Raw genomic sequence first — 15995 nt, 5'->3', positions numbered from 1 at the left:
TGTTTAGACACAGATTTCGTGTTCTAATGGAAATAAAAAGTCAGACGGTCTCAGTCCATGGAAACCGCTGCAGTGTAAGTTCCTCTGTCATCAGCAAGCAAACTCCTACATTGCATACAGCTCATGATGCCGAGGGGAAGCAGCGTCATAAATATCAGGGGTGTGTGTGTGTGTGTGTGTGTAGTGGGGGCAGGGTTCAGAAGGGGATCATTTGCGCTGAACTTGTGTGAAGGATGAGGACAGTTGAAAAGGCTGGACAGGTTTCTTGCGAGAGTCCGGCGACACCCTCTGGACGGCTGTGGGCAGCAGTTGGTTGCGTTTGATGATCTGCAGAGCGAGCTGGGTGTTTCCTGAGGACACACGACACAGATCACAGGCTCATTGTCTGATTTTTCAACACAACTAGAGCAACAACTTTCAAAGTAAATGGGTGGCGTCGTAACAAACAAGGAAGGCATTTACCTGAAACTTAACTTCTGTCTTGCTCAAAATTCAAGCACAGTCAATGACCCATGTCTATTAAAGGCAATTTTCAACCTTTCAAGGAGTTGAAGGAGCCCATGGGAACTCTGTTGGTCATTTTCACTCACAACAACCTTTGATCAAGTCAGACGTTTACTTCCTGGCTTCAGAATGACTTAACACGATCTTTGATTGGATGTCACTCCAATCACAGGTCGCAATTTTTTTCTTCATATTATGCATTTTAAAATGCTTTTTTTTATACATTTATTTTTATAAAAAAATTAAATAAATAAGTATAAAAAAGTATTTTGTGCAAAATTTGACTGTTTATGATTCAATTTTTTTTTTTTTAATCTAAAATAACACATATATATATATATATATATATATATATAAAATGTGTGCAAAATTTGACTCAGCTTAAATTATGGTTTTTTTTCTCAGTATAGACCTCATACTCCCCATCGTAGGAGGGAGAGCTAACACCAGAAAAGACTTCTGAATGGCTGAAAGGGCTCGTGCAAACAAAAGTGTGAGTTCTGACCGTTCTGTAGCTCCAAGTAAACTCCCAGCAAGATGGCTTCAGGTGGAATCTCCTTGGCGTTCACCATCGATGCGGCCTAAAGAAAATACACAAATCGCAACTGAATGAGCACTAAAAAAAACCAGAGACTGTCAAAGTCAAACAACATTTTTCCAAGCTCAACCAACAAATGTGTCGAGGTGATGAGGCAGGTGCTGTACAGTACACTCAGTGATTCTTCTTCCCTCCACATCTGACCCTTAATCTGTGAATTTGAAAAACTTCTGGATGTTTGTTTTTCTTCCTAATGTTTGTTATAAACCATCTTCTTGCTACATACAGTCACACAGAAGTACGTGCAGCAGGGTGATTTGACACGTTTCCTCAAGAAAGTGGAAGAAGAAGAACACCAGCATGTGCATGTCAGGTGTATGTGAAAGGTCACAACCATTTCAGCTGCTCTAGTATGAACATAGTCATGCTGGGCACTAGGTTAAAGCATGGCGCGTTTCCTTGACGACTGACCGGAAAAAGATGCGTGTGAAGTCACGTTTACGTGCCGCAGCACCGGAGTCCAGGCACCGTTTACCAGTTAGCTCTGTTGGCTCATTTTAGCGACGTTATCGCGCCTACAGTCAAACTGGAGCGGTCTGTTTATTAAACGAAAAGAGCAGCGCTACAAATAACCAGCGTACCTCTGTACTGCGTATGTGTGCCTCTGTTTTTAAAGTTTAGCGTTACTTTAGAGACTAATTTTAACAATCGGGAGTCACGTAAACATGGCGTCTCATGCGTCCTTTTCGTCATGGAAATGCGTTGCAATGTTGACGCCATTAACGCCGTTAACCACCGTTAACGTGCCCAAAATTAAAACATAGGTCACTTTTGATGTTGGACCTTAAAGTCTGGGTCACAAAATCTACCAAGAAAGCGTGTTACTAACCATTTTGCCAAATATAAATCATTTAAAAACGTCACTAAGTGTTTCTATGATCTGCTGGAGTCATGTTGCTGTTGCCTTGGTTACCTGATGCAGGCACTTGCGGGCCTTGTCATACTCGCTCCTCAAGCAGTAGGCGCTGCCAAGGTTGAAGAGCATCATGGCCCGTGCTGATGTCACACTGCTGGGGTAACACAGAGGAGTCTGCTTCCCTGCTGCACACACACAGAAAGAGAGAGAGAGAATAAGGAGGACATTTAATGATGGTGTGACGTGGTATTTTCAGTCAAACTTTCCAGGTTTAAACAACGCCAACTCACAGGACTCCACAGGCTCGTCTCCTTTGTCAGATCCTGTTGACAGAAACAATCGTTTAAGAAAAGAAACTGGAGACTACATGGGATCTTTTTGTGGTGTAGAGAGTGAAACCCACAGACCTTGGTCTTGCTCACTGCTCAGCACTCCCACGGACACGTCACTGACATTCTCTGGATTGAGATGAGCGATGGCGTCAGAGATCCTGTCCATTGAGATGAGGGCTTCGGCGGCGTAGAGGTGACCCAGGAACCTGAGAACACAGCAGACACGGCTCATTAAATGTTTCACACCAAACCTTTAGGCTTCAATATCATAATTAAGCCAGGGTTCCCACACCGTTGTTGAAATCAAGTACTTTTCAAGGATGTTCCAGGACCAATTCCCTCAAATTCAAGGACCAAAGGTCCTGTGCTGACACAGCTCAAGATGAAAGGGCAACGAAAGGCCACTTCGCCTTATTATTATAATTATAATTATAATTATTATTATTATTATTATTAAAGTGGCAGCAGAACGCACAGCAAACAGCAACAAGTAGTGCTAATGCATGGCAATATTTTATTGCTTCTGAGACACCAAGTATTGATTTTTCTTGCCATATAATTTTTAACCAATGTTACAATTAAAATGAAGTGTGCTTGGAGTTTTATTGGTAGCAGTAGAGACACCGAACAGAGGCCCAGCACTTACTTGAGGGACCCAGACACCTTGGTTTGGTGGAGCAGTTTCTCAGCATGGTTCAGCGCCATCAGGTTGTCTCCTAGTGCTAAAGCCACATAAGCACTACAGGCCAGGATGGAGCACCTGCAAATGTAACAGCTTATATTATTAATGACTCTCTGTGATAATCCCTGTGATCTATGGGTTCTTTGTGATGTTTCAGTTCACTGAGGTGGCAAGAGAAAAAGACGCTTCATTACCTGAGATTTTCAACCTCCTGTTTTCTGAGAGGAGATGACGGAGCCGCAGACAAGAATTTATCAGCCTCCTGACCTTTCCCACTGCAAAACAACAGCAACATTCATCAGAACACAGTACACATCCACCTCAACTGAGATGCAGTCTGCATCTGACAGTGTCTGTGAATGAGACGATTAAATAAATTAATAAATATTAAATAAAATAAATCAAGTGTTTGTGGTGAGGTCTGACCTGCATGCATCACTGTTCTCGCTGCCACTCTCTGTGCTTCCCGACTGACTGAAGCTCTTGGAAACGTTGTCTGTCTTGGCGTCCGCCTGCTGGTGTTCAGGCAGCAGCAGCAGAGCGTTCCTCAAGCAGATGGCTGCAAACTCCATACTCGCTACTGGGATTGCTGCCGACTGGCCCTCACTGTACAAACACAGACACACAGATATGTACAAAACACCACATGAAATGTATGCATGTTGTGTTTTTCACTTTTTCTCAAACTTAATTTTAAAATCAGTAACAAACGACAATACATAGGGATTAAACCTCAGCATTGATACTGACCTGTAGATGGTATTTTGGGCCGACTGTGATGCCAGAACAATCTTGCGATGGTAGCCCTGTCCGACAATAGACTGAACTATACCTTTTTTACAAGGTAAACCTTTGCTCTCCTGCTCTGAGCCCTGGAGACATGAATATTTTGTTTTATTCAAATTATGTTCACAAAAACTACATGCATATACAGCGGCAAAAAACTCCATTATTAATTTGAACAGCAGGCAAACACGAGTGAAGCCCTACCCCTTTGTTGGCTGCGATGCAGCACTCAGCGAGCCGTAACCACAGCCGAGGGTTAGAGTGGTAAACCTGCACCGCCTCCATCAGACACTCAAAGGCTGCCAGTGGCCTGCCGATGTGTAGCAGCTGAATGCCACAGTTATAGAGCAGCTCGTAGCGCTTATTGGCTAGTAGAGCGCACATGGGGATGCCTGTGAACTTCTTAGCTGCAGAATACAAGAGGGACATGTTACTGTTGGGGACTGACATCTGTAAAATGGAATAACTAGGGATCAGCAGTTTTGGTATAAATTATATTCCTGACTGGAATGTAGAGAGAAAGAAGAATGGACTCGTCTGTTATACGTCTGCACCTCTGCTCGAGAAAGGCGTGTCACTAGCACTATGAACCATTGCAGTGTTGGTGTTAAACTGTGACAAAAATGGTAAAAAAAAAAATATATCACCTCTGTACATGTTTGCTGAACAGGTGGTTTGATACCGCAGCATTTATGTTTAAAAACACACACAAGTGTCGTTGTAAACCAAAAGGCGAACTGAAGTGGAAATAAAATAGTAAAATATTCCCACTGTAGTGATTAATACAGGATTAATTGTTACAGTGTAATGTGTGAACTGTTAAAGTAGTAACTGGCCTTAAGCCTTTGATTAAATAATCTGGAAAGGAACATGGCTTTGTTTAGTTTAAAGATAAAGGGTACCGTGGACACTTTGATGTCATGATAGATGGTTAGCATTTTGAGTTGGTTGACGTGTCTATGTAAAATCAATAGATCGTCATTCAAGACCTGGAACATCAAGGGAATATTTCTATGTGCTGCTGTTGATCAGAGAGAGAGGCTTGGATATTATATGTGGATGGAAATATAACCTGGATGTACGGCAAGTGGAAATAAATGTGCAAACCATTTATATGAATCTTCCTTGCCTTGGTGATTGAGGGATTGAAACAGTACCAATGAGTCAAGCCCATAGGAACCTGCCTACAGCTAATGACACAGTTACACAGTTAGTTACACAGGTGACACTGGTGTAAATGATCCTCGTTTGGTTAGAAATTGCCCAGATCAGCTCCTATCTGAAACATGAATATAAGGGGTTGTCCTCTGTGGAGGTGCAAAGGAGACTTGATTACATGAACTTGGTATCACTTGAAAGCAGATTCACTGTTTGCTGTGACCTACTTTGACCGTTGCCGCCGTCTCCCAGCTGTGCGCAGGTGTTATCATTCTCTTGCAGCGCCTTCTTGAAGTAAAAAATGCCTAGGTTGTGTTTCCCCATTGCAAAGTGGATGCAGCCCAGGTTGTTCCAGAACATACATCGGACACATTCTCCTGAATGTGACAAAAACGGGACGCATGCAACAAGTCAACTGCCACTGTCAAATCAAACCACTAGCTGTGAGACTAACAGAGAATGTCATAGATCATGAAAGGAACAGTAGTTGTCACCTGTCTTTATGGGACCAGGATGCTCTGCAATGTTGGAGCTATTTAACAGCTTCACTGCTTTCCGGTAGTTTCCTCTCAGGTACTCAAAATTACTCTTGAGGAAAAGTGAGGGTGCAGACTGAAAAAGGGGACAGAGAACAGGTCAGACAGACAGTATGCACTGTTCTCATCATCAGGAGGATGATGATTACAAACAATGTCACAGTTATTTAAATTAGTACGATTAAATGCACAGTTTCGTTGAGCTGCAGTTTAAACACTGTCTCCTAATTCCAGGTCAAAAAGTAGAGAAATTAGTAAAGTAATCTGACTTAATCGAATTATCTAGATACTCAGACTAACATATTTACATGACACTCAGAAAACCCAACTATTTTCTTTGTCCAACTAAAATGGGATGTTTAACATGCGAAAAAGAGGCCGACTGTCTGAACAATGTAATGGTGACTCACATTCCCTGCTGTGTTCATCACTGATTTGATCTCTCTTTTACAGGCCTTCGATGACTTCATCTGAATGTAGGCTCTCACTTTGTACTGTAAAAGAAAGTCAGAGTCAACATAAAGAAGGCTGAAACAGAAGCAGATTCCACCAAGCGGTACAGTTAAATTCAGTGAGCCACAATCATTTCTGCTTCCATTGTCCAATGTTGAGACCCAGCTCGTCTTCTTGTGATAATCAGACAAAATGCCAAGAAGAAACACAAAATGCTGGATGTATCCGATGCACACAGATCAATGTGTAATGTTCCAAACGGTGACCATGGCGAGCTGAAGTGCACTGTACTACTTGGTGAAGGCATTAGAGTCTATAAGCACTGCTCTTACCTGGTGCATCTTTGATTTGGCTGCCTCATTCATGGCAGTGAACTCTGCTTTCTGGTTGGCACCTTCTTTGTTTGAACTGTTGTTCTGTTATCAAACACAAGAAAAACAATGTTAGATGGCAGTTTCAGAACAACTACAAAAACCTACCAAAATGATTCTGTGTTGTAGCAATCAAAGTGCCAAAGCTCAGATGAGTGCAGATGGTGGGAGATTTTCAAACTATTTCCTTTGATTATACTTGTATGTCATTATTAACAGGTGAAACAAAATATGTGAGCTTTGGAGTAATAGTCAGAGAAGAGAGAGCAGAAAGTGTGAGATTTTCTTTCACCTCTACTGTGGTGCAGACGGGTACTTACATCTCCTTTGCCGTTCTTGTTGCTCCCTTGTACAGAGAGTTTATCCAGCACGGCCAGCAGGTGGAGGGCCTTCTCTGGCTGGAAGGTGAGCAGGTACAAATCCACCAGCAGGAAACACACGGCCTGAGCAAACCTTTCTTCTAGGACAAATAACACAATGACTCCAAGCCAAACTCAAGACTGACACATGTTGACCAAGAAAACGGAGGCCTGCACTATGACGCAGGATTTAGATTTACAGGATCCACATAGTCCAACACAGGAACGACTCCTCTTTACACCCTCTGCCCTGGCAGCACAAATTCACTGCCATTACCTTCTGCTAATAATTTCTAGTGTTTCTAGTCATGTGATCATTGTTCATATCGACTGAATTTACCTTCAGGTATCAGCATTTCTCCACATTTTCACTATTTCAATGACCATCATGTAATCAACAACTTTCTCTATGAAAATACATATTACAGACAACTATACCTCATGTTGTCATAGTGTACTTGCTTTGTTATTGTTACTTTTTTAATTAAACATATTAATTATGGCAGAGCTATATGACGTTGTATTTAACCCCAGAAAAATGTGGACAAGGTTTCAATCAAAATTTGCAAAATGCCAAACCTTAGTTCTTTGCTCTTACTAAATGCAACACTGGCAATTATACAGAATTTGCTGCAATCTAAACATTTACTACTTTTGACATTGAAGATGATTTTCCGCCAGTCACACAAACAGCAGACTTTTGTAAATCCATTCACTTGACTTCAACATACCAAACGGTTCCAGGAACTGGTACAGCTTCTCTCCTATAGAGATGGCTACAGAGTACTGTCTCATATGATAGTGGATGATGGCTTGATTATAGTACAGCAAACTGTTTTCAACATCATCCAGCCCCTCCACGTCTTCTGCTGATGTGTGAACCTGGAAGATAAAGACATTATGTTCGATGTCATCATGCAGGAGCAAACTCTTGTGTAGGGAGTTGAGCAAGACATCGCTACCGATTTGCTGAATCATTTTCCAGAACTAATGCTACAATTTTGGATCTCTCTAACCTGGCGTATCATTAAAAATTTACTCTAGGTGCATTCATAGATGATACGACATATTCAAACCACAGAAACCCATTCGAGTTCAAAATATACAGCTGAGAAGCACATCAGAGAGTTTGCTGTAAATCCAAGGTTGTCCAGCTGAGGGTGCTGTGAGGGCAGCTTGACCCTTTCTATGCCTTTTTTTGCTCAAGGGAGACTGATGTCGTTTTGCATTGGCAGTGGAGGACACAATCAAATTAAACTGTCCTGACAATCATGATATCACAGCATCTGAAAAGCATTGGAACTATTTCTGGTTTGACACCATAGATGGCAAAGTAACAAACAAATCTGCAGACCTGGATGTTAGGCTGTGGCAATGTCTTGTCCAATCATTATTGGATCTAACAATTTTCTAACAATGTTCTATCAGTTACCTGGTTCTTCATTGTGATTAGAGTCTGCTTCAGAGTCCCTGTGGTAGACTGACCACTTTTGTAAAAATCTACTACAGCCTTGTTCATGGCGATCTTGTAGTCTTCTTTGTTGAGCTCCTGCAGTGCTTCAAGGTGCTTGAGAGACTCATCATATTTCCCCGTCTGTGAGGAACACAACACTTTGTTTCAACATATAATCTGGATTTTACAATTTTAATTTAAAGTGTGTTTGCACAATGCAAAAATATAGATATTCAAGTCTTCCTGCAAAAAAACAGCCATGCATATTAGTAGAGAAAGAACAGAACTTACTGAAAACGCTTCATATGCAGTGGCAGCCATTTGCTTCTCTTGGTCTGTCATTCCAGGGGATGATGAGCTGTCATGCTTTGCCTCATTTTGTTCTTAATTACAAAAAAAGACAGCAATTATCAAAATTATAAAACATTCGTCATCAACTTGACATTTAGAATACATGTGGACGATCAGTGATGACTGACGATGATGACAAAAGCTACAATCAGTGGCCAATTTATTAACAACATGACACAACACATACTCCTTTTGCTTTAAATATATTTATTCACATATATATTTTTGCCTTGCTCAACATGTTTTCTTTCATTATCTGCCACTTAAAAGTCAGACAGTGGTGAGGATTTTATTGGCCTTCTGAACACAAACATGTCAACTAATCCTTGGAAACCTTTATGGATTGAATTCAGACATTTTTCTTCAGATGCTGTCAGAAACTTACTTGACCCTAGAAATGAATCAGTTTACAGAAGAAAATAGCTTGTTTTTCATCAGCCTTTTCAAGTTCATCTTCTAATAAAGTAAATCAAGTGGCAGCAACTCTGTGTCTTTAAGCTGTTGCAGAAACTAGTGATTTATGGGGATTTTCACACAATGGTATCATGAAAGAGAGTCAGAATGAGAGTCAGTTCTCTGGGAAAAACATGTATGAGGTAAACCCATCTCTGAACACACATGAACACGTCAGACCTTGACCAAGATGGACCACAGCAGCAGAAGACCTCACCAGCCACTATGTATGTTGTTGAGTGTATAATTCCTGAACTTATATCTGCTAAGTATTCTGTATATGCACTAAATCATAACGCCAATAGCAGAAAATTATGATGTTCTGGACCACTGCTGAGGAGAGTTCTCTCTCAACTTGCAATCAAATGCCTCTGAGTCAAAGTGTTGTCTGAGATTGAATGAGGGGCAGGACACGCAACCCGGCTACGCTAACCTTAACTGGAACAGGGGATGAGAAGAAGGGAGACAGAAGAGCGCAGTACCATCTGGTGACTACATTAACGTCACAATACCGAGTCTTTGCAACGAAATTAACCACTTATTTATCTGATGAAAGTCACTGAACAGCACATGTTTTGGTTGGAGCTAGTAGCTTGCTACACAGCTAGCGTTAGCATACACTCACCTGCAGTTTCTGCCATGTCTGGCTCCTTCTTGAGGACAGTTATGAACCAAGTATTTACACTTAAGTTTTAAATTCAAGTGAACTCCGTTGGCGGCCAGTACAAATGTTGAAAAATATATAGAGAAAGGTAAATTTCCAGTGTTACACACAGTAGACGATCTGTGGTCCGCTCTAAACAGAGTGTTCTTCGCTGGGCGTTGACGGGGTGTACAACATTCGCGTTATAACGCAACACCGCCCCCCTCCAGGACACGGAGGAAAAGGGAAGTGCAAGTTTTAAGAACGTGGATTATGAATGGTAAAATTGCCCTTGTACATATAATTAGCGCTGTAACTAACGATAATTTTCTATAATCGATTAAACTGTCGACTATTTTCTCGATTAATCACGTATTTGCTTGGTCTGTAACATGTCAGAAAATGTTAATTGGTGTTTCCCAAACCTGGATATGATGATGTTCTTGAATGTCTTGTTTTGTCAATGAACCAATATGATTCAACTTAAATTATGTATTTCTTATATGCAGCAAGTAAACTAGGAATATGCAGAAATGGTTTTCAATAATTATTGAAGAAGCACTCAAACCGAATAATTGATCATAAAAAAAATAGTTGACAATTAATTGTTGCATCCCTGCTTATTATACATTAACACAACCATTTAATGCAGAACAGCTTTTCATAAAAAACACAAATCCAGATTATGGAGCGGTATTTCCCAAAGTCTGGGTTGGGACCCACAGATGGGATGCAAAAAATAATTGGTTCTTACATACCTTAGTTCACCAATTTGAAATAATCTTAGATATATGCCTGTTAGATATATGGCAAAAATGTGTTGCTAACGCACAAATTCATATTGTGCTTTGGGTCATGAGTGTTTGCGACCTCATAATAAGTTATGGACACACTGCTATGGAGCAGAGCAATGCTATTTGGAAAGACTGGGAGAGTAAATGGATATGGAAACTTGAAGTGAACACATCAATTATTGAAAGTGAGTGTGATTAAACTTGTTTAAAGGCCGCCGAGAAGGCAAATGAATGTAATTTAATGACCCCTAAAATGGGGGCAGGCGAAGAAGGTGTTGTGACTCAGTTGTGGCTTCCTGGTAGCTATAGGTTACTGGAACTAACACATCTGCTTGCTGGTGGTTGGGTGGGTGGTTACAAAAGTCAGATGAGATGAGGTGGAAGTGAAAGCACAACTGTGAAGCAGTCACTCTGCTTCAGCAGTCTGAGATGGACAAGCTTAAAACAGTTGTTAACATCGCCAACAAACAGACCAACCTTGGCTGCGGGTTGTTGGCTCTGCTAACAGCAGGAGGGGAGCAGATCTTCTCCTCAGCAGTGTTCAGTTGTCCCTGCAATGATCAGAACTTCATATATGGCATGGTGTTCCTGCTGGTGCCCGCTTTGGCTCTGCTGCTGCTGGGTTACATCATAAACAAGAAGACGTGGAAGCTGCTGACAGGTCTGTGCCAGCAAAGCGCCAAGCTGTGTCGCTGGAAGAAGCTGAGAGCCACAGTGACCATCCTTTTCCAGATCAGCACCATGGCGATGGTGGCACCTGCCAGCTGGATTGCTGTTGCTCTGCTCAGTGGTAAATACTATGAATGTCTGCGGACTGGGACCAGAGTTTACACCCAGCATCTGTGTGATGAAACAAAACCTCAGTGTGAGAACCTGCACAAGTTCCCCTGTAGCAGTGAGACGGAAGCAAAAGATGTCCTGCTTGCCCTGCGAGCTGAGTCTCAGGTGAGTGCTGTATGTTGTGCTTCCTCCTCTAACACTTCTTTTCTGACAAGGGAAATGCTCCTTCATATGAGCACCACACCTATATATTTACCCTTCTCAGAAGATCTTGACATGCTATTCACAACCAGGGGTGTTTTTCAACCCAGGCAGAAGAAACCTGTGGACATAGTTAGGGGTTTTCCAACCATGGTGAACTTGTAATCTTGTGTACATCATAGAATTCAACAGGATTCTGTAAAATTGCTGTTACCACAGACTAGTATAACCAGCTGTACTTGGGGGCCGCTCTCAGCTCAGGGCCCCAAGCAACTGCCCTGCTTACAATCCCGCCTGTTTTCAACTGTGCATTTGCTGCAAAATATTGTTTTGTTATTGTATGTAATTTAAAGACCACAGACTGAAACTAAAAATGCAAGTAGTCTCCATTTTTCAAAACAAGCACATGTTGTGTTTCTTCACTGTTGTGAAGCCTCGAGATTTGCTATTCTGCAATGACACGTTTTGCAACTGGAAGTTGCACCACATGCTATTGAAGAAGACCTGGAATTAGAAATTGAGACCATTAACTGATGTTGTAAATCTAGTGAGAAATATGCACATTTTCCCATGGACATCCATTCAAATGGACTTCTTTTTGCAGTCAGCGAAGTCGCCCCCTGGAGGCTGTTCAATATATTCTTACATCAAGTTGGCCTCAGGTAGCAAACTGGAAAACTACATCATTTTGTTTACAGTCAATGTTAAAGACTATGTAAAGGGTGATGTCACAGAGCTATAGCTGACAGCATTCTTTTTGTAACATTTGCTAGTACAGTATAAATATATATATATTGTTTATATTAGGTTAGATTAGATCAGATTAGTGGTTCTCAAACCTTTTATACTCATTATCGCCAACATTAAAATACAGTGGTGTAAATAGTCAAAGCAGAGTCAGCTAAGGATTTTTCACAGGAGATTATCTTATTTATTCCCAATAAGATAATTTACTCGCTCTTCATCCTCCTCAGATTTTCTCAGGTGGTACTTGCTATAAAAGGTTTGCAAACCACTGTCCCAGATTACATTAGAATACTGGCTCTTCATGTGTGACACATATCAAGGGGGTTGAATTGTGTTATCATCGATTATACCTGTGTGTGTGTCTGTGTGTTCCTGGTGACCACAGGTTTTGGGTTGGCTGCTCATCACGTCCATCATGTTGTCCAACCTGCTCGTCAGCTGTCTGGCTCGGTGCATGTCCCCCATCAGCTATCTGCAGCTCAAGTTCTGGAGGGCCTACGCTCAGGAGGAGTGCAAGCTGATTGATTCATACATGGAAAAACACGCCAAAGAGCTCGCTGAGAGGAACCTGAAGTGTTTCTTTAACCAGACACTGCCTCAGCCCATCCTCACTCCTTCCAACAAGGACTGGGAGAAGGTCTCCACCCTCTACAAGTTCACCACCAAAGGCCAGTACTACAGCACCTTGCATCGCTATGTGGAGGAATCCATGGAGTCTGGCGACGGGATGATGAGGATGATGTCAATCAAGTCAAGTGAGGCTGCTGATGACAATCCTGCAATTCTTGGTTTTGTAGATGATGGCAGGATTCCAGTGTGAGCTTGTAGTCATCAAGCAAACAATCAAATAGTATTTGTATAGCCCATATTCACAAATTGACACTTAAACACTTTTTATCCTCTTCACATTGCAATCACTAAGAATAAATGAAGTTGTCTTGAACAACAACAACAAATCAGTGTACCCCAACAATATTTTCATTTTTACATTACATTTGGACCAAATGGACTGATCCAGACCTTCAAAGGTTGGGAAGCACTGACGTAGACTTCACCACTGGTCATATGTGAACAGCAAACTGCAGGAAATGCCACCAACAGCATCGGTGTAAAAGTGAAGGTGGTACATTTCCTCTCTTTGTGACAGGAAATGCACCACGTTCATATCAAAGTATGAACACATCCTGTGGAAAAAGAATGTACTTCTTTAAACATGTATAATAATAACAGGCTTAGTACCAAAAGATAATGCTGTGCAGCACAGATCGCTCTGTAATGCACTCAGAGTGTCTGAGCAGTCACTCTTGTGGGAATGGAACACAGAAACCACTAAGAGGATGTGATCACTTCCCCACTGCACACAACACAGCGTCTCTGTCTCTGCAACAATGCAATGTTCTCTATAGAATACGACAAAATGAATAAATGCCTTTCCTCTTAGAAGAGGAACAACCTGAGTTGTCACACCCGTTCTGTGTTTTATTACAACATTTTATTATAACATTTATTAAACCAGTGATGTCTCATTAAAATAAAAAATACTTGCATATGTAACAGGGTTATTGGAATTTAAGGATCAAAAAATATCAAATAGTTAGTCTGAAAGAAGAACAAAATATGAAATGAGGCCATTCCCTCTGAGATTTGGCTGTTGGCTGCAATTGATTCAAAGCAGATGGAGCAGCAGATAAAATGCCCTTTTTCTCAAATGCAGTGAAGACTTTTGGAACAATTCATACAAATAAATATAGACCATTAAACCCCAGCATAAACTGTAAGAGGCAATGATGCTTTCAAATTTGTAAGCCAATGACGTTCCTTCACACAAAAATAAATAGAAACAGGGGGATGGCACTGTTGCAGACACACACTGGTGATCTAGAAACCAGACTAACTGGATTTGACTGAATGAGGGATGTAATGTGACCTGACAAAAAGGGCTGTACATTTGGCAGTGCAGCAGGGACTTCCCTTTGGAGAAGAGTAGATCTGCTGAGAAATGAGCAAGAGGAAGTGCCCTACTCACTCAAGGAGGAGCCTGGGAAGACTAAGGGAGGGGCACAGAGAGGCTTGGCAATTGTGTTTTGTCTTGTTGAAGAGCAGTTGGGAGGAAATGACTGCAAGCTGCAAAAACACTCAACGCATTCTTCTCGCGCTCCCTGTTGTTGTCCTTCATTTGGGTTAAGTTCTCACTGAGTGTCTCCTCACCAGAACCATGGATAACTTCAAGACAGTCCTGCGTTTCTTCCTGGACCAGAAAGCTACCATTGGCTACAGCTTCATGGCTCTCCTGACTTTAGGTGGGGAGCGAGTCTTCTCCATGGTTGCCTTTCAGTGTCCCTGCAACCACAGCCAGAACTTCGCCTATGGGCTGACATTCCTGCTGGGCCCTGCTGCAGTGCTGTTGGTTTTTGGTCTGTTTTTCAGCACCAGGTTGTGGAGGCTCTACACCGGCTGCTGCATCAACCCCATGAAGCTTTGCCCTCGTGGGAACTGCTTCGGCTGCCTCAGGGTGTTTATGAGCATCTTCACCGGGGCTTGTGTTGCTCCTATAATGTGGCTTTCTGTGGCCCTACTCAACGGGACCTTTTATGAGTGTGCTGTCAGTGGTCTGGATGACAACCTGGTCGTGGATCTGTTCTGTAAAAACAAGACAATGAAGTGTCGAGAGGAGCTGGCTCGAGTACCATGTGATAGGTCCAAACTGTCCAGTGATGAGCGCATGGAGCTGCTGCTGATGCTCAGGGCCCAGTCACAGGTGAGACACACACACCTGGGTGTATTAGCTGCTTGAAAACTGCAACCCAAACCTTGGGAGTACATCATGCTCACTAATGCTGTCAATCAGACTTTGAGGGCTCCAGGCCAAAGGGTACTGAGGGACCCCAACATCAAACCAATTTCTGTGCACTGTCCACAGCAGAGCACTGACTCATATTATTTTTCATTTCCTGAATTTCAAAAATTTATTAAAATTATTCCTTAAGAGGTTTGCAAATTATAGGATCCTTGTTCAGGGCGATGCCGACTATTATGATGGTAAATTTCAAGTCATTCCGAGATACTTTTTTGTTTTTAAGAAGAAAGTCAGCTCACTGTCAAAGTGCATCAGGGCAAATGGATCATTTCTTGAATTTCAAAAATTTATTAAAATTATTCCTTAAAAATCAAGGATGCATACCATCGGATCATGCTCAACCCATATCCAAAGTCTTAGGGCAATTTGATTAACTGTCTGTGAGATATGCCTGTCACAGACAGACAGACACACAGACAGACACACAGACACAACTTGCTTAAGATAGATAACCATATTCTACAAACAAGGTATGAAGACTATGAATGCACAACACATTAAACATTGAAGCAGATGGGCTAAAGCACCAGAAGACCACAACGCTCACTTAATTAAGCACACCTAAAAAAGTGCCCAGTATATATTACATTCATGTCGTTCTTCTGCATCTACAGATCCTGGGCTGGTGGATCATCATTACCGCCGTCATCGTGGGCCTCATGGGTACCTGCTGTAAAAACTGTCGCTCCAAAGTCAGCTACCTGCAGCTCACATTCTGGAAGCGCTACTCAGAGAAAGAGAAGGACCTCTTCGACACCTACGCTATGGACTATGCCACCAAGCTGGGAGAAAGAAACCTGCAGAGCTTCTTTGAGAACAAGAGCCCTTCTCCATTCCCTTTCCCGAACCACAAGGCATGGGAGGAGATCTCTGAACTCTATACCTTTTCCAGGAGTGAGCAGTATTACAGCACTCTGCAGCGGTATGTGGAGAGGGCAGACCGGGACTTCCTGCCAGAGAAGAGACCTGTCATTGAGTTTGAGGATGGAATAGAGATGGCTTAGAGAGGAAGATGCTATTTATGTGTTGTCTCTCCCTGAGCTTATCATCCTGGAGTCCACATTAATGTCCATAATGTATT

The 15995-nt window shown here is 42.0% G+C and overlaps 3 protein-coding genes across 3 annotated transcripts; 2 read left to right on the top strand and 1 right to left on the bottom strand.

Annotated features, from left to right (window-relative positions):
- Nucleotides 1-151: 151 nt before the first annotated feature.
- Nucleotides 152-9660, bottom strand: cnot10 (CCR4-NOT transcription complex, subunit 10). The gene is made up of 19 exons (XM_083897406.1): nt 9518-9660; nt 8380-8471; nt 8068-8229; nt 7367-7517; nt 6597-6733; nt 6238-6321; nt 5863-5946; nt 5411-5528; nt 5144-5293; nt 3963-4165; nt 3723-3844; nt 3399-3578; nt 3167-3247; nt 2937-3050; nt 2366-2496; nt 2249-2281; nt 2016-2143; nt 1010-1085; nt 152-350 (listed from the first exon to the last, which is right to left on the bottom strand). Exons 1-19 carry the CDS (start codon nt 9531-9533, stop codon nt 208-210), a joined length of 2205 nt encoding a protein of 734 aa, XP_083753532.1. The 5' UTR covers nt 9534-9660; the 3' UTR covers nt 152-207.
- Nucleotides 9661-10758: 1098 nt separating this feature from the next.
- Nucleotides 10759-12877, top strand: calhm6 (calcium homeostasis modulator family member 6; the record flags this gene model as incomplete). Its single annotated transcript, XM_083900746.1, has 2 exons — nt 10759-11274; nt 12443-12877. 2 exons carry the CDS (start codon nt 10759-10761, stop codon nt 12875-12877), a joined length of 951 nt encoding a protein of 316 aa, XP_083756872.1.
- Nucleotides 12878-14272: 1395 nt separating this feature from the next.
- Nucleotides 14273-15918, top strand: LOC310924532 (calcium homeostasis modulator protein 5-like; the record flags this gene model as incomplete). Its single annotated transcript, XM_083886304.1, has 2 exons — nt 14273-14815; nt 15529-15918. 2 exons carry the CDS (start codon nt 14273-14275, stop codon nt 15916-15918), a joined length of 933 nt encoding a protein of 310 aa, XP_083742430.1.
- Nucleotides 15919-15995: the final 77 nt, after the last annotated feature.

The sequence above is a fragment of the Microchirus variegatus genome (assembly GCF_963457635.1).
Source record: "Microchirus variegatus genome assembly, chromosome: 1".
NCBI classification, from domain to species: domain Eukaryota; kingdom Metazoa; phylum Chordata; class Actinopteri; order Pleuronectiformes; family Soleidae; genus Microchirus; species Microchirus variegatus.
Note: the sequence above shows the minus strand (reverse complement) of the source record. Positions and strands in the feature narration are given on the sequence as shown.

What these genes read in the sequence shown, in the direction of transcription:
- cnot10 (XM_083897406.1), bottom strand. An exon ending in CTGCATATGAAGCGTTTTCA is followed by an intron (nt 8,230 to 8,379) that starts GTAAGTTCTGTT and finishes TGTTCCTCACAG; the next exon opens with ACGGGGAAATATGATGAGTC. An exon ending in GCATCGCAGCCAACAAAGGG is followed by an intron (nt 3,845 to 3,962) that starts GTAGGGCTTCAC and finishes TCATGTCTCCAG; the next exon opens with GGCTCAGAGCAGGAGAGCAA.